This window comes from Nicotiana tabacum, chromosome 3 (assembly GCF_000715075.1).
Source record: "Nicotiana tabacum cultivar K326 chromosome 3, ASM71507v2, whole genome shotgun sequence".
In the NCBI taxonomy this organism is placed as follows: domain Eukaryota; kingdom Viridiplantae; phylum Streptophyta; class Magnoliopsida; order Solanales; family Solanaceae; genus Nicotiana; species Nicotiana tabacum.
In genome coordinates, this window is record NC_134082.1 from 136,557,268 (window position 1) to 136,580,870 (window position 23,603).

General features: G+C 38.2%; 2 protein-coding genes across 2 annotated transcripts; both read right to left on the bottom strand.

Moving 5' to 3' along the window:
• Positions 1 to 2,463: 2,463 nt before the first annotated feature.
• LOC107815319 (transmembrane and coiled-coil domain-containing protein STS1-like) lies at positions 2,464 to 9,739 on the bottom strand. Its single transcript, XM_016640878.2, has 15 exons — positions 9,254 to 9,739; positions 9,036 to 9,117; positions 7,989 to 8,492; positions 6,052 to 6,217; positions 5,603 to 5,755; positions 5,148 to 5,245; positions 4,844 to 4,935; positions 4,604 to 4,674; positions 4,373 to 4,508; positions 3,949 to 4,008; positions 3,765 to 3,847; positions 3,602 to 3,678; positions 3,375 to 3,445; positions 2,875 to 2,932; positions 2,464 to 2,788 (listed from the first exon to the last, which is right to left on the bottom strand). Exons 1-15 carry the CDS (start codon positions 9,466 to 9,468, stop codon positions 2,669 to 2,671), a joined length of 1,986 nt encoding a protein of 661 aa, XP_016496364.1. The 5' UTR covers positions 9,469 to 9,739; the 3' UTR covers positions 2,464 to 2,668.
• Positions 9,740 to 12,829: 3,090 nt separating this feature from the next.
• Positions 12,830 to 23,390, bottom strand: LOC107796127 (zinc finger CCCH domain-containing protein 44). Its single transcript, XM_016618863.2, has 11 exons — positions 22,649 to 23,390; positions 22,390 to 22,469; positions 20,935 to 21,122; positions 19,373 to 20,450; positions 19,159 to 19,286; positions 17,643 to 17,702; positions 17,513 to 17,563; positions 16,178 to 16,248; positions 15,850 to 16,004; positions 15,641 to 15,712; positions 12,830 to 15,558 (listed from the first exon to the last, which is right to left on the bottom strand). The coding sequence occupies exons 1-11, from the start codon at positions 23,029 to 23,031 to the stop codon at positions 13,079 to 13,081; spliced, it is 4,746 nt and encodes a 1,581-aa protein (XP_016474349.2). The 5' UTR covers positions 23,032 to 23,390; the 3' UTR covers positions 12,830 to 13,078.
• Positions 23,391 to 23,603: the final 213 nt, after the last annotated feature.

A 23,603-nucleotide genomic window follows, 5' to 3' on the forward strand; every position in this document is an offset into this window, starting at 1 on the left:
TTGCATGGTGATCTTGATGAGGAAGTTTTTATGAAACTCCCTCCTGGTCTTTCTATTGGGTCTTCTTCTTCTTCTTCTTTTTCTTCTTCTTCTTCTTCTTCTTCTTCTCCTTTACTTTGCAAACTTCAAAAATCTCTATATGGGCTGAGACAGGCTTCCAGGCAGTGGTATGCCAAGTTGTCTCAATCCTTACATTCTAGGGGTTATGCACATTCCCTCAATGATTACTCTTTGTTCACTAGGGGTTCTGGGAACTCTATGGTTATTCTGGTTGTCTATGTGGATGATGTTATATTAATTGACACTGATGAGTCTGAAATTTCTTCTCTTAAGGCCTTTTTGGATCTTCATACACCTTCTAGGGTTCTTTTGCATCAGAAAAAGTCTATACATGATCTTTTAGTTGCTTTTAACTCTTCTGATTGCTCTCCTATCACTTGTCCCCTTAAGTTAAATGTGAAGTTAAAGGCTAAAGAAGGAGATCCTCTCCCTAATCCTGAAAATTATAGAAGCTTCATTGGTAAGCTCAATTTCCTCACCCACACCAGACCTGACCTCAGTTTTGCTGTGCAATATCTCAGTCAATTCATGCAATATCCCTGCTTTCCTCACATAAAGACAGTTTTGCACCTGTTGAGGTATCTCAGAGGCACTTCTGACTTTGGCCTATTCTTCTCTAATTCTCCTGATCTCTCTTTGCAGGCTTATTGTGACAGTGATTGGGGATCTTGCCTGATAGCAGGAGATCTGTTTCTGGTTTCTGTATATTTCTTAGTAACAGTCTTATTAAGTGGAAATCCAAGAAACAAGCAGTGGTCTCTTGTCTTCAGCTGAAGCTGAGTATAGATCTATGAGCAAGGTTGTGGCAGAAATTACTTGTGTATGTAGGGTCCTATCTGATCTTGGGGTATCTTCTGATTCTCCTGTTCCTCTCTATTATGACAGCATCTTTGCCATTCACATTGCTCGCAATCATGTCTTCCATGAGCGGACCAAACACATTGAGTTGGATTGTCATTTTGTTCGTACCAAGCTTGTTGAAGGTCTCATCAGTTTGTCTCACACTTCCGGTGCTTCTCAACTCGCAGATGTATTCACCAAACCCTGTGTGGGCCTTCTCATCATCTTCATATTCGCAAGTTTGGGGTTCTCTCATCCTCCAACTTGAGAGGGGCTGTTGAGATAGGCTGAATCAGTATGGCCCAGGCCCAATTATTATTTATTTGTTGTACATCAGATTAGGCACATTTAGTTAGTCCTTTAGTTAGCTTTTATTTCTTTACATATAATGGGTCATGTATTTATACAAAGGGGGGATTTGCATCTATACCCGCTTTTTGTGTCACGTTTTAACTTGTGCCCGCTTTGCCAAAAAAATTACAAGCGTACCCGCTTTTTCGCATAACTTCAGCATGCGGGGCTGAAGTAGCAAAGACAATCACGCAAAACTTCAGCATTTTAGTAGTCGGGCCTGAAGTTCAGCTCTAGAGCTGAAGTTTTTGTTTTGTAACTGGCGAACTTCAGCTCTAGAGTTGAAGTTTTTATTTTAGTAGCCGGGCCTGAAGTTCAGCTCTAGAGTTGAAGTTTCTGTTTTGTAACCGGGAAACTTCAGCTCTAGAGCTGAAGTTATTTAGTTCATTGTATGTTTACTACCCCAAATGACACTCTTTTCACATAATTTTTACCTGGATTCTTTTACTGCAATTGTTATGGCCCAGTTCTCAGTTCCTTTTCTTTTCAATGGAACAATGACATAATATACAAACTTGAAGTTCATCATCCAGGAGTAAAAGCTAGATAGAAAACAAGCTTCTGGTGCAATATCTCGCCTTCACAAACGGTAGCAGTCACACAATGTCACATGGAAATCATTTAAGCATGAGATTTTGTAAGCAAAGTCAACCTATTGCACCTTTTAGTAAAAAAAAAAACATATTGCACCAGCAGATCATCTTTTCTCTAGGGTATTAGACTAGTAGACTAGATAGAAAATAGCAGCAGAAGAAAGGGGCTGAAGTTATTTAAAAAGTGAGTACAAGTTAAAAGTTTTTAAAAAAATGGGTATAGGTTAATTGGGGGCGACCAAATAGGGCACCCCGTGCAATTTTTACTATACAGAGGGACCCGGTTTTGTAATATTAAGAATTCATTTTTATGTTCTGGGTCAATAAGAAAGATCTCGAACTTTCTCTCTCTTTTAACCCTAAGTTCTTCGTTGAATCTATGAGAATGATGAACATTAACAGGATGACATACCTGAAATTCAACATTTTTTTTTTCATGGTTCGACAGTTGATTATTCATTATATACTTGGTCTTTTACAACCAATGTCGTATTATTTGTTGACATTATTATAATCCAAAATGAATAAGTATCTACTGCTCCATTACTTTCCAAAATTCCAAAAGAAAAGGTAAAATATTACTTTTCACAATCTGGCATGAATCAAATGAGAGCAAAGTCGCGCGAAACACAGAACTTTAAACCACCTGCTTCAGTCGTGATTTTAGATTCTTGCTATATCATTCATATTCAGAAATTTATATGTGGTATACCAGTGGTCATAGAATGACCTGGCTAAAACTATGCACTTCCTGTAACAGATACAATCCCCTAAAATGCATTTATCTAAGGAAGAAAATGTGTTGCAAGTTCCAACGTCTGTCTTTACAGCGTGACGCGACCGAGAACTACCGGATAATAGGCATCAAGCTCAAGTAGATTTAAAATCTTTTGGGTAGCCCATAAATAGGAGGAATGACCATCGATGAGTTCAGTCACATCAACCTGTTAAAAGTGAAGGGTTTGAGCAAGAAATGATGGAGATTCAAATTTGGTTATCCTTAAGAGGAAAAGTACAAATGAAAACTTACATTTTCAATACCAGGAACATCAACTGGTTGAATTCCAGCCAAGCCTCGTGTAAGGAGACTGCTTAGAAGAAAATGCACAAAGTTACACAGAAACAGAAGCATAAACGACATATGAAACATGAAAACATAGTGTCCCTCCATGTAGAACATTTGCCTACTTTCATTTTTTGGAATGTCCCAAATAATTCTCCAATTTCCTTAAACAAAAGTTTTAATATGTTTCAAAAAAAAAGTTTTATATGACCTAACCTTAACTCAAAACAGTTACTCCAGTGTCCTTATTTATTGTTCTACAATTAAGAGTATCAGAGTATGACTATGTTTTTCAACGAATATTTAATGTTTCATATTTTCAATAGTTCTCTTAATATCGTGCCAAGCCAAAATGCAGACAGGCAATTTGGAGAGCATAAGGGAATAGTTTAAGACAGGGTATGCAGAGCTCAGCATCAGTCATTGACATGTTTCACATCAATACTATGCTTGCAGATAATGCAAACCTGGCACGGAAGGCAATCCCTAGCATCCAATCATTTGTAGAGTAAGCATTCACAAATCGACCAGCCACTACCTGCAAAATAGGAAGAGAGATCCTCAAACATTAATGAGGTAACCAAGTAGACGCGTCCAAGCCTTATACTTGGGAAAACAAATGAGGAAAGGACAGGGAATAAATATGCTTATTCTAATAAGAGTAGTTGAAATTAACAAAGTGGGAAGCCAAAACCTTTCTAGCTGCTTCCCAGTTCATATCCTTAATTGCAATGGGTGCCCCAAGAAGAACAACTCTTTCCACAAGTCCAGCTGTGAAAATGCAAGAAAATACTTTAGGATCATATTAAGCCACTGATAAACTGTAAGAAAGAAAAACATTTTTAAAGAACACTTACAATTACTCTCGCTCTCAGCCAGAATCCGGAGACATTTAAAGATAACTCTTGCCCCAAGTGAAAACCCTACGAGTGTCACAGGTCTGAAACATATATGGACAACCAACAGAATTGGTTGATGTGAAAACACAATCTTTCAGGGGACTCAACTGGAAAATGCTCAGAATCTATTTAAGCTGTTTACCTATGTCCTTGTAACCCTTTCTGTAACACTTCTGCCAGAAGTTTTCCTGCCTTGTCAGATCTGCGAATAATAAATGGCAATGGACAGAATTTACTTTTCCAATCTAAGTAGGATACTATGCTTTGACACAATATAATAGAGTAGAACTGCTTGATAATTAAGAGGCATGATTGGAGCTAGAATTAGTTCCGCCAAAACAAAAGATGGAAATACAGAAAACTTAAAAAAAATTAAAAAAATGATGAATAAATGATAGATAGGTTCTTCTCATTATTACCGCAATTATATTAATCTCTTCCTTTTACTTCTAATCGTGTCATATATATAAATGGAAGATAAAACAGCTTCATCACATGTTCCTCCTTGATCCCAACCCCAACCTCAAAAAAGAGATTGTAAATCAGATACACAAACAAACAAGAACCTGTCCACGGCAATAGTCCATTTGCTGTCAATAAAATCAGTCATAGCAAGCAATGTTGCTGGCAATGCGAATGCTGCCAAAAGAGTTTTTAAAACGGTCATCATAGCACCACGCTTCATCAACTCCATTGCAAGTCCTGTAATTAGTGATGATGTCAGCATCATAACCGAATACAGCAGCAATTTAACTGGCCAATGTATCATATGCTAAAAGCAAAGTAAAAATTATTACTTGATGTCAACCAATCCTGAATTGCAGTGCTTACAGCAATAAGATTCTTCGACTCCCACTGCAGCACGTATCTGAAGAAATTGAGAAATGTAAGAGTGGTTTCTGCTTAATAAGCTTTCACTGACAAATATGGGAACTATCAAAACAAAATAGTCAATAATTTTTGTTGACCTAGGTGAATGAAATCATCTACCCAAATGGAGATCAACCAACAAAAAAAGAAAAGAAGATACATTTTACCTCTCAGAGTTATCATATTGACCTTCCCAAGGTCTTACAAAATCTTCCTCCTTAAAAACAAGTCCTGAGATCAAAACCTCAACTGCCAGCCGCTGATGCCAAAAGTGCAAAGTGAGAACAAACATAGGTGAGCTCCTGTGGCCCATGACTAAAACTAAAGATTATGACAACTATGAGAATAAAGATGAAAGAACTCGAAGAGACACAATACAGACTGCAATGCCCACCTACTAACTGAAATAAGGAATGAAGACAGGAGTCACAAGACAATTTCAAGTAGTACAAAAGAGAGCTAATTACTTACACCCTGGTTATGGTTTTCTCCTATAGACTTGAACTCAAATTCATCAACATCTCCGGTTCTCCTGGCCATTTTACTTCCTGTAAGTCCAGCTCCAGCAGCTGGGTAAGCAAAAATATCAGGACTACCCTTAGTAGCTGGAGCATAATTTCAAGATGTTCAGTCTCCACAAATCAATCTAAGCCTTTGGCTACCTGAGAAGTGCAAAAGCACTATTTTTGAGGTAAGAACAGTAGGGTAGATGATTTAGCTCAACTTTATTATTTTTTGTGTATGAGCTACTGAGTGAATCTGCTTCTAGCACCATCTTTTTGTAACTTTTATTACTTCTTTGGTACTATTCTTAATAAATTACCTTACCTTATCAAAGAAAAAGAGAAGCGCAAAACCACAAGCAGTGCTCATACCAAAAAGGTGAATGGTGATACAACAAGATATCTTATGAAACATGTGTTTACCTCCGAATGATGCTGCTACTGCAACAGACCCGGCAACACTTCCTGCAGCACTAGCAACAGCAGCAAACCCACTTGCTCCAATCACAGGAACAAGGGCTCCCAAGGTAGGGGCTAAAGCACCAAAGCCTGCAGCTATTGCCGGAGCAGCTAAACCTGTTTACGAACAAAACGAAGGCAAGAAAATCATATTATATTTCATCTCCTATGAGGGTTCTCAACAGATCACATTCCAACCCCTTTAAGAATCTAAAGAAGACTGAAAGGAGAAACAATTTGATTCCTGTAAGGCTTGTCAGATCATGTCTGCACCAGCTAAAACATAGGAAACATGAAGATGCTAAACCTATTTAAGAGTAAATGAAGACTAAAAGAACAGAGAAATCCATTTCACTTTCCTAAGAGGTTTTTCTAATCATGTGAGGACACTAAGAAAGTCAGGGATGCCATACCACCAGTAACTGCCAACAAGGTTCCTCCGGTTACCGCCGCCGCACCTATTATACCTCTTCGTTTCCACTTAGCCCATGAGCTTTTAGGAGATCGGCTTTGTTCCTTTGATTCTTCCTCTTTCAGCAAAGCCATTGCAGAACAAGCAACTGTGGTTTCGATGGCTTCCTGCAGCAGATAATTTCTTTTTCAGTGTCTGTACAAGTTTAAGGAGGTCCATGATTTAAGTTACTATAGCCTTGGGCGAGATGCAAAATTCTGCATCATTACAATAAGCTCCTTTCATATGAAGTAGCTGCTTTACTAGTCTAGAAGAAAAAAGATTGCTAGATTAAATAAACAAAAAAAACATGTCTTTGCTTGTGCAGTCATATCAATGTAAAGAAAAAGAAAATTCGACATCAAAAAGTGAAACTGGCAGTTACTTAATCTCAATTATTCTTATTTTTCTAATGATAATATGACTGCTCTGACAAAAAAAAAGAGTGGAACCCACAGATGAATAACATTTGAAATATCAAGACATGAAAGAAAACAAAAATGAAGGAATAGACATGCACTTACTTCCCACTACTTAGTTAAAGCAAGGAGAAGATACAACTGTGGCTTAAACAGAAAACCTCCTATGAATTAACTTGTAACCAATGATTTTCTAGAAACATACTTCAAAAAGATGAGAAGAACACTTAATTATTTAAAAGTGACAGCATTCTACTAACTAGATGTCGCTCATGCCGTGATTGGAGGTGGACTTTATCACCCACAGAAAAACAACATGTTTGCAATAGCCTTTTTAAGATGATCATCACTTCTGTTGGATAATTTTAAATGACACAAAGCTAAATGATAGAACCCTTCCAAAACTTTAGTGGCATATACAAGAATATTAGAATTATCAAAGATATCCTGTCGACGAATTAACCAGAGCTTAGACTGAAGATTTGCCAATTCTGTAATATTTCCACTTTTAAGAATTTCTTACTGCTGGACATGAGATGATAGGAAGAACGTAAAGAATGGTGGATAAAATGTTTAAATTTTTAAGGTATTATGTTGGAATAGCGGTGGCAGCGAGGGGGGGGGGGGGCGTGATTATAAGTGGAACGACTGTTGGTGCTTCATGTGTAAGAGTGCCTGTGAGGAAGTAAACCACCTACTACTTCATAGGCAGGGAGCACAAGCTTTTGTGTAAGCTGTGGAATATGTTTGGAATACAATGATAATAGCAGGGAAGGTAAAGGATTTGATGCTAGCGTGAAAATGCAGAAAGAAGAAATAGAGACAGAGAGCATAAGACATGGCAGTGTAGCACCTCTAGCAATCATGTGTACAATATGAAGAGAAAGAAACTGAGGGCTAATATTGGAATAGCTTTCAAACATATTAAAGAAATCTTGTTAGTTTTTGCATATCTTGGAGCTCCTCCGTGTCCTCATTACAGTAAACATGATTGGATGCTTCTTGTAGAAAATCGTGTCTTTTGTAAGGCTCTCTACATGATATACATCTTGTATGCGGAGTTTCTCCAATCTTTTGAATAAATTCATTAACTTCATTAAAGGAAAAGGTGGAATGGCTATACCCATCAAAAGTAGAAGCATCCTGAACCTTCAAGTTTCTTTGGGCAGAATAACTTATTGAGTTCACATTACTAATTTGGGGCTCTTACTTTATCTCTTTGTTGGGAGGTTTTTCAATTTGACCTTTCTCCTAGTCTGGGGATGAGTATTGTATTCAAATTGGTGCATAAAGAAAGAATCTATTCATTGTTCTAGTAAAAAGTTGAACATTTTGATTCTTCCTGTCTCACATCGCGCATGTATGGAATAGGATATCCAGTAGTTAAAAGAAAAAGCTCCAGTACAGACAACAGCGAGAAAATACATGATTGGACGAGAACATTGCAGAAATTACATATGATGTAGATGCAGGAAGATACCACTTTGATCCATTTGATATCAAACCATGTTGCCAGCAACCGCAAAGCCACGCGATGCCGTGCATCATAACCCCTCCTCCTTCGTGTATATTTTTTACTCTCTTCAGGTGTTTGTGCAAGACAAGCTGAGAAAAGTTGATAAAGAACAGTGAGTTTCCTAGAGTATTCAAGCGCCGATGCCTCCTCCACTGGTTTTTCATCAACCCCACCAACTGACTCTAAATGCGCCTGCTCAATGCTAGATGGCTTCTTGCTTTTCTCTTGGTAATTTTCAATATTTGTGGTATTTTCCACTTCGGACCTGGATTGCATATCAGCAACAGATAATTTCTCCCGACACTCATGTTCATATTCTTCCCGCTTCTCCTGCTTGGACACATTATCCAAAGTTTTCTCCATGCTTGATGCCATAGCATCTATTGCTTTTGCAAGATCAAGTTCCTTCTCTGCTGGTTCTGAAAAAGTATCACTGCCTTCTTCAGAGACAGAGAGCGACCTTAGAAACTGTTGAACTAAAGTAATATCAGTCATTATGCCATCAAGCAAGTAACAGCAAATGGCATAAATTTATACAGGCTGAGTCTATTTGTAGAAGCTATTAAAAAGAAAAGGAGAACTGTTTTCCCTTCCGCTAGAAGAATTTATTAACAAAAGCTACAAAGTCCTGTCTGAAAAATTGTAGAGTTTGGTATGCTTGTTATGATGAAATCATTTTCCAGTGTTTATAGTAACCTTAAATAGCTGAAAATGTTTTTCCAAAAGAAAGGAAATCATTTTTCTTTATAAATATGTTACATAATTCTTATGCCATGTAGCATGCTTCAATCAACAAGTAGACATTATTGTCACCTTTAATTTTTAAACATAACGAAAACACAGTCATGATACCTATCTTCCATTTTATACTATTACCATATATCGCATACTTTTAGACCTAATCAACACTGAAAAATGATTCCCAAATAGACTGATTTAATTTAATGCCACCTATAAGTAAACATTTCTAATGATCATCAACATAAGCACAATGCTAATTAGAAAACTAACCGCTCCCACGTGATGCTTTGGTGATGAAGACCCAGCAGTTTCCTCTAGTCCAGGCCATGCTTTTTTATCAATCTCTAGAAATCTGTTCACCACAAAAATTCAACATACAACTTGAATAAATGATCTTCAAACAAACTATAGCGTCAATTATTGAATGCTAATTAAAAAAACACGGCTTAATTGAGAATTAGAAGAACAAGAAAGCAGAAGGATTTAACTGGAAAACTGGGCGAAGCAGGCCGCATGATTCGTTAACCCAAAGTTGAGGACCTTCGGAGACGGAATCACTACTGCTGCTATTGCTAATGCGATCGTCCTCGTCGGACGGAAAACCCAACGGACTAGTTTGGTGGATCTGGGCCTGGTGAAGCGCTAGCCCGAACAGAGCTCCCGCTGCGTACCTTTGCATTGGCGTCAATGTCGAAGACGACATCGTTATTGTTTGAAGAAAAAACGAGTTTCAACTTGTCTGTGAGTGATGAAAATAGCATTCGAGTGATCAAATGTAAATTTATGGAAAACTATTCGGTATCTCCGGTTTCACCATTGGCGTTCAAATTCCAAAGCTCTATTTCGTTAAAGCGGTGAAGTATGACGTTAATGCGGTGAAGTATGACGTCGGACATGTGATTGCCACCTTTATTTATAGTCGACTTTAAGCCGGCAACATTTGTTCTTTTTTTTATTTTAGCGGAATGAACCATGAATGGGAGGAAAGAGAAAGGTAAAAAAGAAGTATCTTTGGTGGAATTTAACTGTAGCATCTGATAATGCAATAACATCAAAATTGTTAACATTAGACTGCAATTCTAATGTCACATAGATGGTGTTTGGATGGGCTAATCAGCTTTTAAGTTTTTTTTTAATTTTTTAGTATTTGTTAAATTTTAAAAAGTACTTAAATAAGTTAAAAATTACTTAAAACAAGTTAAAAACAATAAGCTAGGATGAAAAAACATTTTATCTTTTTAAAGTCAATCAAAGGGACTCCTGTACAGATTCTGTACTTGTTACGGTGAGTTCTACACTGACTCAGCATGTTACTGTTACCAAAAGTAATATTTTAAAGCAAACTTAGTACTACGTATGGCACGAGTTATTTGAATCTGAAACCTTTTTAATCATTTTTTGACAAAAAACACTTTTGTACTACTTTTAAAAAAAAGTTATATAAATGAGTAAAACGCAGTATAATACCGCGAACAGCTTCAATAAAATATAGCCCCTTCTTCTTCCTTGGACCACTGAACCGAAGAAAACCATTTCAATCAAATTTAAAAAACTTAAATCGAGGTATTTCAATTTTGTTTATGTCGAAACTCGTATAGTACATGCATATTTGTATTGTTTAATGTGTTTCCATGTTAATTTGTGTTATGTTTGTATTTAAATTTGTATCTTATTTATACCGGGATTGATTTATTAGCTTTGGTACAAAAAATTGTTAAAATTTGATAAATTATTTGTATTGTTAAAAAAATAATATTATTTATTTTGTTTGTTGTTCATATTTGTATTTTATGTTAGTTGTTTTTATATGTAATAGTGACCTTTTAGCGTAGTAAAATAAATAGCCTTTTAGCGTGGTAAAATATAGAGTCTTTTACTGTAGTAAAATATAGAGTCTGTTAGTGTTGTAAAATATAGAGCCTTTTAGCGTAGTAAAATGTAGAGCCTTTTAACGTAGAGTCTATGTAGTTTAAGTATGTAGTAACTGCAAACTCTATCCAATTACACTTTACAAAATTAATTATTTAATTATAACAATAAACTTACAAAAGTAACAAATTCCTATATGTTGTAAAATTAACTCAAATATCGAGCCTGGAACCCATACATAATTATTCTGTCTAATTTTAAACAGAATTAATTATTTAATTTATTAAGCTAGCACACACAATTCTAAAAATGTTAAAATTGACACGCATAATAATTAAGGATAACTCGGTGCTACCGAGCCTCAAAAATCGAGCCTGGAACCCATACATAATTATTCAGTCCAATTGTAAACATAATTAATTATTTAATTTATTAAGCTAACAGACACAATTCTAAAAATGTTGAAATTAACACGCATAATAATTAAGGATAACTCGGTGCTACCGGGCCTCAAATATCGAGCCTGGAACCCGTACATAATTATCCAGTCCAATTTTAAACATAATTAATTATTTAATTTATTAAGCTAACACACACAATTAATTTTATTTAAATTATAGTAGACGGCATGGACTTTCCTCCGCCTGCGCATCCCGGACCTGCCGAGGATCAGCTACTAGTGTTGCAGGGCGACCATAGGTCCTCATTTGTATGGGAGGGACAGCTATCGATGCAGCTTCTCCGCCCAGGAGACCTGACGATTTATGGGAGTTAATCGGGGAGCATCCTTTCCATGCCCACGTAGTCGCGCGCCTACAGGCTACGGGCTTCTATACGATTTTTGAGCTTGGACGGATGCAGCTTGATTGGTCTCTCATCACGGCCTTGGTAGAGCGGTGACGATCGGAGACACACACTTTTCACTTGCCCACTGGAGAGGCCACCATCACGCTGGAGGATGTTCAGGTTTTGTACGGGCTGCGCGTAGATGGACGGGCCGTAGCACTGCCCCAGTACATTAGATCCATGATGCATGCACAATTTTTGGATATGATGATGCATTTTACTGGTTATAGACCTCAGGGTGACGCTGGGGGCAGTCGTGTTGCTTTGTCAGCTATCAGAGATCATATGGCATTTTTGCACCCAGATATTACCGGCGAGACGGAGGATCTCCATATTGAGAGGTACACGCGGTTGGCGCTGCTCCTGCTTTTCGGGTGTGTCTTGTTCGCGAACACTTCGGGGAGTAAAGTGAGTATGCGCTTTCTCCATCATCTTCAGGAGTTGGATGGTTTACCCCAGTACAGTTGGGGTGATGTTGTTCTCGCATACCTGTATAGGAGCATGTGCCGGGCGAGCATGGGCCCAGCGGTGGACATATGTGGTTTTCTGCCCCTCCTACAGGTGACAACAGTTTGAAATAAAGTATTGAATGAATTTTTATAAAATTGAAACGCCTTTAAATAAGGCAAGTCCGACGTTGGGGTGTAGAATTTTTCTATGTAAAACGCAGTACAATACTACGTTTTATGTATTGAATCATTGTTATGTCAGTTCATTATTGGTGGGGGCAAAAACCAGAGTACAACACAATTATTTAATGTAAAACGCATTATTATACTGCGTTTTACAAATATATCTTAGTAAAATGCAGTATAGTACTGTGATTTACAAAAAAAAGATTTTTTTAGTAAAACACAGTATTATACTGCGAATTACTTTAACGGCAAAATTTCCATTTAAGTAATTCGCATTATAATATTGCGTCTTACTCATTTATGTAACTTTTTTTTAAGTAGTACAAAAGTGTTTTGTCCAAAAAATGATTAAAAAGGTTTCAGTGTCAGATACCAAATACTAGTTCCTTAATGTTACATTTAATAGAAATACTTTCTATTGAACTGCCTTGGGTGGACACGTACACGAGTTATGGGTGGCAAAGCACACGAGCTAAGATGGTCAAATGTTAACGCAACTTGTAACAATTTTAGAGGACCAACCGAGACAATCCACGCTCCGTAATGTCAATTAACCAGTTCTTATCTGAGAAAGAAATGAGATTTGGAAATTTACGCATTCATTTTTTTGTAATCTCAAATTAGTCCGCAACTCCAAACAATTCTTCTGAAAACAAAACCTCGCGCTTCGGGATGTAAACATAAAATACAAGGTTATAAGATCACCGCTGCAGCTTCTACAAATGGCCGATAGTACTTATCAAAAACATGTTGAAATGTATACAAAGATTAGTATTCTATTTAGGTCTGCACGAAGATTTCACCTACTTAACACACTGGTCCGGAAGAAAAAAGTTGCATTCTGCCATTTTTAACTGAAACTTTTCAGTTAAATTATAATAATGTTTTAGCTACACGTCAATTTCTTACTCAAAAGAATTTCTGATTATACAAAAAGAAAGCAATTGCCTTCAGTTTACACCTTCACGGGTGTAGATAGTCACAAGACGACCCCTTCTTGCAACGCCCACTCTCATAAAATTTACAAATTCGCTGTCCTTTGGGAGGAGGCCTAGAGTATCCTCCACCACCATATGGCTGCTGTCTGTTCCAAGATGACCTACCCCTACCAAATCCCGACTCTCCTCCTTGAAGAGCCCACTCTCTCGGACCACCAGACCTTTCCCCTGCATACCTCCGCTGGCTATCCCACACTGGATTCCCAGTGAAAGGGGCGCCTCGATTCATATGTGAATTTCCCCATGCAGCTCCCATGCTGCTGCTAAAACCAACATTTGCATATCCCTGAACTGGTCCACCCCATATCGTGTTTCCAGGTGCTGCCCCACGGCCACTCGTCATACCTTCCAACCCTGTATTCCGACCCATAGCAGAAAATGCAGTAGTTTGACTAATGGTACAAGGTATATTGGACCCAGCGTCCCCCTGGGAAAACAAAACATCAGCGGACTTGGTTTCTCCTTCACTACTCGTAGATGAATTTCCACCGGACCTCCTTAATGGATCAAATGCATCAGCTCGAGATGCCCCAACTGTTTCATCCGTCACAGTAGATTGACAAGGTAATTGTAGATCTCCGGTGGAGCTCAAGGCATCACTTCTTACAGGATCATGTGTACGACCCAGCTCCTCAATCGGGCTAAAGCAGTCATTTCTGCAACCAGGTATCATCTCCTCACCGCACCTCATGGCAGAAGTAGGGGAACCCATATTATTTTGATTTTGAGACTCCATGGCGTCAACTTCAGCCAACAGGTCTGACACTGATTCCTCAGCCAAAGTGCTGAACTCTATAGGCTCGCCAAAAAAGTTTGACACTGGATGAGATGGGGAAGTATGATTAAGTTGGTCGGCATTTGAAGTAGGCGTTGCAACATGATCACCCACTGCTTCAGCTGGTTTTGGTGAGGAAACGGAGACAAGACCAGAATCCCATTCTTCAGTAGTAGATGGTTTTGCAGTAAGTTGGTCCGCATTCGAAGTAGGTGAGGCAACATGATTACCTACTGCTTCAGCCGGTTTCAGTGTCGAAGAAGAAACTATACCAGAATCCCATTCTTCAGTAGATGGTTTTGCAGTAAGTTGGTTTGCATTTGACATAGGTGTGGCAACATTATTACCCACTGCTTCAGCTGGTTTCTGTGAGGAAGCAGAGACGATACCAGAATCCCATTCTTCAATAGATGGTTTTGCAGCTGGTGAACTTCTACCACATCCATCTATTTCGCGAAGTTGGACTCCACCAACCACTAAACTAGAAGCACTGCTCCAATTATGGCCTGATTCCTGAACAGGAAGACTTGATGGAACAGATTCTCTATTTTCAGCTGCATGCCCGCCTTGAGTTTCACGGTCTGAAATAGGGGTCGGACTTGGCAAATCATGATTATCTGAACCACAAACAGGAATAACAGAACTCAACAAAAGCAGTTTCTCAGCAGCCTGAGCTTCAAGTTCACCATAGCTTGTCTCTGGAGTAGGACTAGGTAGGTCTGGAAGACTCATGTTTCCTTTCTGTTCAAATGAATCACTTGATTTGGTAGCTGAAGCAAATCTAGATCCAGAATCCAGGTTAATTGTATATCTATTACTGGTAAAGGATCCTGGGTTCTGCGCCAAAGACGAGCCTAAATTCCGGCTGTTAGACTGTGTATTATGACCACAACCATCATTTATCTGGCACATTGCGCTTCCACGTGAATTCTGAGTTCCATGATCTGTAGCAGGACGACAATTATCATTTGCATTTCCTCTTTCCTGACGTGGAAGAGCTAAAATCACCTCCCGCTGACTAGATGAAGGGACAGGGCTCGACAATTGGGGTTTGTCAGAACAAGAACTATTTCCCTTCAATGAATCCAAGCATTGTGGAGAAGAAGGGGATAACCCATTCATCATCGTAAACTCTGTGTTACCGTTTGAATGATAATTTGCTTTGTGGGGGTGCCCAGGAGCCTCTCTTTTTCCACATTCTCCCCCTGAGCCAGTAGCAGTCTCAGACCACCTAACACTAGTTCTACTATCCGAGGCAGCTGGTTCCTGTGACTGGCTTGATGTCTGACCATGCACTTGAGGTTCTTTATGGAAAAGCCCCTTTAACGCATTCGTTAAAAGTATCGAGTCGTCATGCTCATGATTTGTCCATATCCTCATTTCAGGAGGAAAAAGCCCTGATGTATTCCATTTCCTCAACTGCATAACGGAAAATGGTCCTTGGATTCTACCAGCAGGGTCTCGGTAATGCCACAGTTTGTCAGTTTCAATACTGTTAGCGGATGACAAGTTCACCGTAGAGAAACTAGCAATTGAAGTTTCAGATCCAGACCTATCGACGGCCTGTTCAGCAGTAAGTCGATTTCCTAGCTTGTCCAAGATATTATATCCACAAGCTTCTCTTTTCTCACTCATTCTACATCGAGCCATGATAGATCCCTCTTCTTTAGCTGGATAAACACAAGAAAACCCTTTAGTTAGCTGACGCTAAACCAACTTTTGAAGGACTTCATAGTACAATCTTTATCTTACCTAGACTTCCTGAAGACATAAGTTTTTCATCCCTTCTACTAATTCTAGTGCATCTTGGTGCCAGATACTCAACTGCATTATATTCCATCAGCAATAAGCAACCATTTTATTTCTTCCTCACCTCCAATCCCCAACCCCCATCCCACAAATAAAAAGGGAAAAAAGTTTAGCAACACCCACGGAGTTACTGGAAACAAAAAGATATAAACCTTTTCTCTTGTAATTGGATCCTCCATCATCTCCCTCAGATTCATAATCTGGGTCCATCTTTGGATCAGCATGCACTTCTGGAATTTCCAGTAGCCTCCGCTGGCGCTCCTCAGGTGTCTTCAGAAGCTCTAACTTCTCTATACATTCTCTGAGCGTAGAATTGTCAAGGAAGTCATCATGCTCAAGGTCAATGTTCTCCAGTTAATGAATACACAAAATGAAAAATTTATAAATATCAAATGGTGCCTCAGCTTTTTCAGTTGAGGCATCAAATCTGATTTTGGCATGTTAAGAACTATCAATGCATATTGCTTCGACAAAGGATATTCTTTCTTGTGCCCCTTCTCACTTGCTCTATCACGAAGATGATTGAGGCGCAATATCTCTGCTTCCAGGGACTGTATTTTAAAATAAATAAGCACAAGCACATCAAAAGCACCATATTTATAACAATCTTTAATGCAAAAACGTAACAGTTCCGCGATAGCAGCTAACAATTTGTAATGTTCTGAGGAAGAGCAGCATATACTTATGGAGTTCACACTACAATGCATGATCAGTTACCATCTCATCGCAGTTAATCTCTCTACATTTTCCTTTTTTCCTTTTTGGTGTGGTACCTTCTTGAAACCTTTGACACAAAGATCATGAACAAAATAAAGGACACTAAAACAAAAGGGACCTCTTGACAGATCACTAATTTTTATATTTACTTTTTAAATTCAGATTTACTTTATTCTGTATGTTTGAATTTCTACGCAGGACGTATATCCACCTCCAATGCCAAGAACACTATGAAATGTTACAATTGTCTAACACTTTTTCCTTGATATATCCTTTTCTTTTACTTGGTCAACCCCATCCCTCACCCCCTTATTTAGAGCCAACAGTGTTTTTCCAACATTTTCCCTTAGGTGACTTGAATTTCCCACTCTTGGTTGGAAGTGGAATGCTCTTACCACTAGAAGATCACTTTTGTCAAACTTGTTGGTATAACATATTTGCATCAAGTTATGCCTATTTTACATATTCTATATTATTATCGTTATTATTATTATTATATTAAATGTATATCTACCAATATCTAACATGATTACTACTCAAACTTCTCTTATAAATTTGCTGATCAAAGGTCGAGGACTAGAAAGGGAATCTATAAGCTCAAAGAAAAGGTGTCTTCCAATTAATTTAAATAATCCTCCAATTGAGAGTGCATCAAGTCATGAGTAACCTGCCTTTCTGCAAGACTCTTTGTTCTACTGAGTTCAGAATAACAAAGATAACCGGTACCCTCAGATTCAGACTACTACATCTACTTTATGAAGAAAGAACAAGCCATCCATTCCACAAGGAGAAAAGCACGGTGGTTTTTTGCAGCAGATGCAGAAGAGGTAGTACCAATTTATATTAACCAGCAGAGAATGTGCTTGCCAATTCAGAAGTCTCACAGGCACCTCTCATAAATTTTATAATAATGGGATCTTTGCCATAATGAGATACTAATGAACAGGGTGAAAATAGGACAGGACCTAGAAATACAGAACTGTTGAAAGATAGAGTCAGGTCATACAAGTTTTAAGGAAAGAATAGTAAATTAGCTTCAGGAGATGAGAAGCCAAAATCACTATTAAGAGAAATGAACAGCAAAAGCAATTGACATACATCATTGAGTTTTACTGCCCGGAGTTCCATAGCTTTCTTCTGTATCTCACCCTGCATTAGAGGGTCATTTAAATTAGAAAATTTTCATTTACCATAGCAAAAATTTTAATACTCAGGTTTGAACACTTACTACAGTAAGCCGTTTCACAAGCCCACATTTTATACTCTGACGTAGTCTTCTGCATTCATCCTGAAATGACAAAATTACGCAATCACATAAGGCCCACAAAATCATGCTGAAACAACTGGAAACCTAGACCCTTGAAAAGATGAAATTCTGTGTAAAGGGCTGCCAGAATTAGAAGTGGAAACTTTTTTATGATAGAATAGCAATTTATGTACAATTTCTGTAAAATGTGAAATAAGCTTTTCCCATAATGCGCCTGAATTTCATCGTCAGCAGCTGACAAAATAAACTCAGCTTGCCATTCATCGCAATGTTACAGAAGACAAGGAAAGATACAAAATATAAAACATAACAAGAAAAAAACAGATTTCCTTCATATAGGCCACTTCAGCACAAAATTCAAGTCTAATAAAAATCTCTAGACCTTCCAAAGCAAAAAACAAGGGTGCTGATTCATTCATGGGGCAATCTTTGGCCAAGCCACTCTCTTCAGAGATGCATGCAATATTTATTACATAAAGAATCTCATGACCACATGCTGATTGACTAAATTCAACATCGAGCAAGAAAAGCTGCCAGACCATTCCCAGGTTGTAGAACAGCAGAAGATAATAAAGACAGCATATATGGCGCATGTCATACCAAAAACCACCAAAATGACACCATATCATGGCATGTGTCAATGTCAGACAGACCGCTTGCAATGGTAAGTGATAACAAGAGGCCGATTGGTACTCCATCAATACAACCATCTCGAACTAGCTCATCCCCTCAATGCAACTAAATTTAGTTTTTTACATTTACGATACATGTATCAGTACCAGACAGACAGCTTGAATGGGTAAGAAGGGTAAAAGGTGATACCAAGAGGCTGATTGGTCTAAAAATACATCCACCTCCAACCCAGTCCTCTTCCCTCGATGCAACTAACAAACCCACTTAATTTTTCAAATTCACATCTAATACTTGTTGGGTAACTTTTGAAGTGCTTTATTTATGAAAGCTGCATCTGAAAAAACTCTCTCAATTCACAATCATACGCCGAATACCTAAGACCAGATGGAACGTACTCAACGCTGCTCATGATCCCCTTACAATTCCATCCTCAAGTTCCCAGTATTACGATCTCATCTCATATCTGAGTGCATCATATATTCACATTAAATGGACTAATTCACAAAAATTATACTTGCTACATGCAAAACTGCCCGGGCCTGTGTGAGCTAAATGTTCCTTCAGTCATAGCTTACATGGTATATATTTCATCTATAGGATGCCAATACAGCTGTTGTTTGTGCTACATTACTTAAGGTAAAAAGTACTAGCACGGCCTAATGTGAAAATGAGCAGCCCAAGAAAAACACTACACAAGATTGAGCTACAATACAGAACAATAAAGATGAATATCACCTTATCTGCTGCAATATGTACTGGTAAGCAAGATTTCTTTAACAATGTCATAGTAAGAGGAAGCAATTCACAAATAGATGAACAAGGAAATGTGTTGTATCTTAATTACCTCACAGAAATCTTGATTTGAAATAGAATCAATGGATAAGGCTTCTTTCTTGTCTAAGTTCAATACTTCAAGTAATACATCAACTGTCTTATCTCTAATCTTATATGGCTCAGATGACTTACTTGTACCTGCATTAAAGGAACCACAAGCTCCATAAACTAGAACAAGATTACATTACATACTGTGGTTAAAAAGCTTCATGATCAATTTGTACCTACAACATGGACAAGCCTGTAGATTTCCTGCTTCTGATCGTTGCCAGGTATTCTTATGCGGACAACTGACCCAATAACTCTGTCATGGAACTTCTCCACATCTTCAGCAAGAGTTTCCATCAAATCACGCCTCAAATATATGAAGTTTATATTGTGAGCATCAATTGCAGCATATTCATCCAGATTAATCTGGGTCATTTTTACTTCACCATTTTTACGAGTTCTACGTTTTTTAGATGAAGAAATATCATTACTATCATCAGGTTCCACATGGCTAGTCATTGTTCCGACAATTCCAGCTGGTATAAAAGCACTCTTCTTTGACTCCTCCTTTATCAAAAAGTGAAACTCAAGAAGCTTCAGCATTTCTATGTGGCCAACGCGTGGCTTTCCGAAAAGGCTTTTGAGCCTCAAATCACAAATTATTTGGCTCTTCCTTCGAGGGTCTCGAAGATTATTTCTCTTAATATAGTCGAGCAAAAGTGCCTGGACATCAAACTGAGATATAGCAGAGGTATCACCATCCTTCATATGTGCAACAAAATCCAAAAGCTCCTTTGACGCCCACTCCATGCATCCGTTCACTGATGTCTCCGCAACAGTGCTTTCCTGTTTTGACCTCAAACAATCTTCATTCTGAACCTTTAACTCTTGAACAGGCTTGGTTAGCTCTAAAAGAGGAGTAGAACTGAGAATGCTCGCGTTACCAGAGTCTGAAACTGCTCGGATTTCAGCAGTTGGAGGATCCTTTTTAGATAGTTCTAACGGTTCTATGGGTTTCTTCTGCTCTATATAGTCAAATGACTTGCCTGCAACACTTTTGCCATCATTTGCAACATAATGACCATAAGGCATTAGCTGCCGCTTACCATGTACTGCAACACTTTTGCCATCATTTGCAACATAATGACCATAAGGCATTAGCTGCCGCTTACCATGTACTGCATCTGATTCTTTCCATGGATTTTTAGCTTGAAGAAGTTCATCGAGTGTTAATGATAGTTTTTCCTTTAGGATTACCCAATACACCTTAAAGAGATATTCCCAGCTGCTTTTGTCATCAAAATCTACCTGAACCTGAGTAGTTTTTAGGTAAATCAAATGAAGTATAATGAACAGTCAAAACTTAGCCCAAGATTACTTTAAGGAGATAAAAGAAAAGATAAGTACACAATAATAGAATTAAACATGAAAATCTCATGCAAAAACTATGTGTAATCTGGAAAGACATCATAAGATCAGTGCTCGAAGAACAAATTGTTTATTCACAGTTAAACTGGTCCTCTTCTCTCTTTCGATAGATCCTTCTTGCTTTGGCTTACCAAAGATATATTTGACTTGGCACCTTCTAGGTTTATCTCTATAACAAAAGATAGAACTGATAACCAGACTGTGTCCTGATCCTCCATTTCCACAAATAAAGGCATTAATCATTCTTGGGAGAATGTATCTTACTCAAAGTAAACAATCAGGAACCTTATCACAGAGAAAATAACAAGATATGATAATCACTTGCAAAATTAAGCATCCCTATTGAGATCTTACAGTACATTGGACATACCATTTCCTTATTTGCTTGGTCTTTGTTCTCAATAAGCATGATAGTTCTCATGCACGTCGAGCAAAAACCCTTGTTTCCCCGAACACACAAGTAATCAGCATTTTTTGTACATGCCTTGCACAATGAATATGTACAAGTATAGCACAGGTAGTGGGAAGCTTTTTGGCACACACTACAAATATGCCAACCTGAAAACAGAAGTAATATAAGGGTGCTGTATCATTCTGGGGCCATTGGTGTTGATCACATGCTTCATGTAGAAAATACAACAAAATCTCTTGTAGTTCAAATAAAAGAAAAAGTACTAAGTGAAAAATAAAAGCAACAATATTAAGCACTAGCAGACTCTGATACTTTGATATTTTCTAGTTGAAATTTTCAGAATCTTTTTTTGCTGTTCCAACCCTGCCGTGGATATAAAATTCCCTGATATCCCAAACCTCCTCAACTGTCCTCGAATGTATCAACTATGACATACGGAGACAAATTTTTAAATGAATACTTACACCGCTTGCAGCATCATTCAGGCAGTACATTAATCAATACCAAAAACTGGATTTAACAGCAAAGTTTTCTAAGCAACATAATAATGATTTTTTTCCAAGAGGCTCCCAACTTAGTTACATTTCCATACTACTTTTCGTGATGTCCTATTCTATTCCAATTGCCTAAGCCCCCCCTTATAATAGAACAATCACACCCTTTCTTCTCTCAGTTCTCTGTAGGACACAGACTACCCCAAAGAAATAGATTTTTAAGATGCTCTTGATGAAATATGTGCAATGCAGGAAGAAAGGGAAAAAGGAGAGAGGGAGGGAGAGAAGGTTATTAGCAATTATATGAGCTTGTTTACTAATATAGGAATACCCACACATGGTGTGAAAGATTGCCCGTAAAAACCATAGGCAGTTTGTGGAAGTAGCAATCTAGGACTTCATATTTATCTCAAGAAAGGACAGTGAATAAGAAAAGCATCCAAAGATATTTCTGTTCTTCAGGAAGGATATCAATGAGCAGAAGAAACATAACATAATGATGGGGCAGCGTGTATTACATGTCCCCATCAAAATTCTCAATATGCAGCAACAATATTACGTTTGAAGTTTGCAGCTGAAACCTCTTCTAGTCACAAAATTGTAATGTACAACATTCAAGACTCGTTCTAGAACTATCAGTTAAGGCATGTCATTACATTTATTTCTATAATGTAACAGCATGAATTATGCCATGCAACCCATACGCCTTAATGCACGATGCTCAATAATCCAAAATTCTCTCCATCTAAAATAGAATGTCATTTACTAGTTCTCTCTTAGCATGAAACAAAATAATTTCCAAATTTATATTAAACCATCATGAGAATAAATAAATACAGTATAAACAACCCTAGCAACCAAAGAACTATATGAGCTGAACAGATTCTTCATGTGAGTAAAGAAGTAAGAGAACACATACCGCAGTTCCATTTTGCCTTGGAGCGAAAAAATGCCTCATCCCGCTTAATACAAGCTGGATGATATGCCTTTGGACACCCCCTAACCATTAAAGAAACAGCATTAACACAATTATGCTTTTCAAAGAAAGATTACCATTATTGTGAAGCACTACTAATTCTTTCAATACTTTTAGCTCAAATTGAAGTAAATTTCACATCCGAAAAGCATAAGAGCACTTCAAAATGGAAGCTAGAGAGTGAAAAACCAGCTTCACTTACTTGCGATCGCAAAGTACAAGAGAACCACCATCGAAACATATGAAGCAAACATCTTCGTCCTCTTCTCGCGGTTTCTTTGGCGGCGGAGGCTTTGCCAGCGTCGTGTGGAAACGAGGCGGCCGCCCTCGCTTCCGCTTCTCGACGCCGTCGCCGATCACGTTTGCAACTGAAGTCCTGCCATCTACAGCTACCGTAATCGGAGCACCTCCGGTGACCGCAGCCGGAACTCCGACCAGCTGAAAATCGTCCATATACTGCACGGAACTACACTGTTCCGAACCTTGTAACCCCATGGATGTTCCGGTACTTCCATCGAAACTTAGACTATGTGCTTGTTGTACACATGGTCGGTACAACTCCGAGCTGGAATTACCACCATCCATGGAGAAAATTGAGCTCCGAAAGAATCGTATTCAAAACCCTAGACTACCGAATTGCGTAGCGAATCGAGAAAATGGAGCAGGTGATCATTGACCTAAGCGACGTCGTTTGAACAGACGAAGAAAATTCAGAGACGAAATGAGAGAGATTAGGAATTGAAAGAGACGGTGGTGAGGCGCGATTGGTTGAGGCAAGTGTGCGTGTAAATTGAAAATGCGTATGTGAGAGAGAGAGAAGAGTAGTGTTACTCTCCTGTTATGTTAACCTTTCGGCGAAACAAAGACTCCTATCAATAAACACATGGGAAGCGGCTCATGTGGGTTTGTTTTTCTACTACTACCCTTGTTTTGGGTCTTTTCGTATGACTGCATTCTTTGTTTCCACCGTATTACCAACACGTGACTTGGTTTCCAACTAGGAGTAGTACTTTATTTTTTGGTCAATTTTGTGCTTTTCTGTTTTTCATTTGGAGGTCTTTCATTCTTTGCTTTTGCTTTTGCTTTTGGTTAGTGGGTCAGATTACAATTGGGTTGGGTTTTTAGTTTAAGTTTTGGTAGTCAGCCGGCACAAGTAC

Excerpts from the sequence above, each read along its gene's own strand:
- LOC107796127 (XM_016618863.2), bottom strand. The coding sequence starts at position 23,031 with ATGGATGGTGGTAATTCCAGCTCGGAGTTGTACCGACCATGTGTACAA. Across the intron at positions 22,470-22,648 it reads CTTGTACTTTGCGATCGCAA|GGGGTGTCCAAAGGCATATC; the intron begins GTAAGTGAAGCT and ends TTTAATGGTTAG. Across the intron at positions 21,123-22,389 it reads CAAGGCAAAATGGAACTGCG|GTTGGCATATTTGTAGTGTG; the intron begins GTATGTGTTCTC and ends TTCTGTTTTCAG.
- LOC107815319 (XM_016640878.2), bottom strand. The coding sequence starts at position 9,468 with ATGTCGTCTTCGACATTGACGCCAATGCAAAGGTACGCAGCGGGAGCT. Across the intron at positions 8,493-9,035 it reads CAAAGCATCACGTGGGAGCG|TTTCTAAGGTCGCTCTCTGT; the intron begins GTTAGTTTTCTA and ends TTAGTTCAACAG. Across the intron at positions 6,218-7,988 it reads ATATCAAATGGATCAAAGTG|GAAGCCATCGAAACCACAGT; the intron begins GTATCTTCCTGC and ends TATCTGCTGCAG.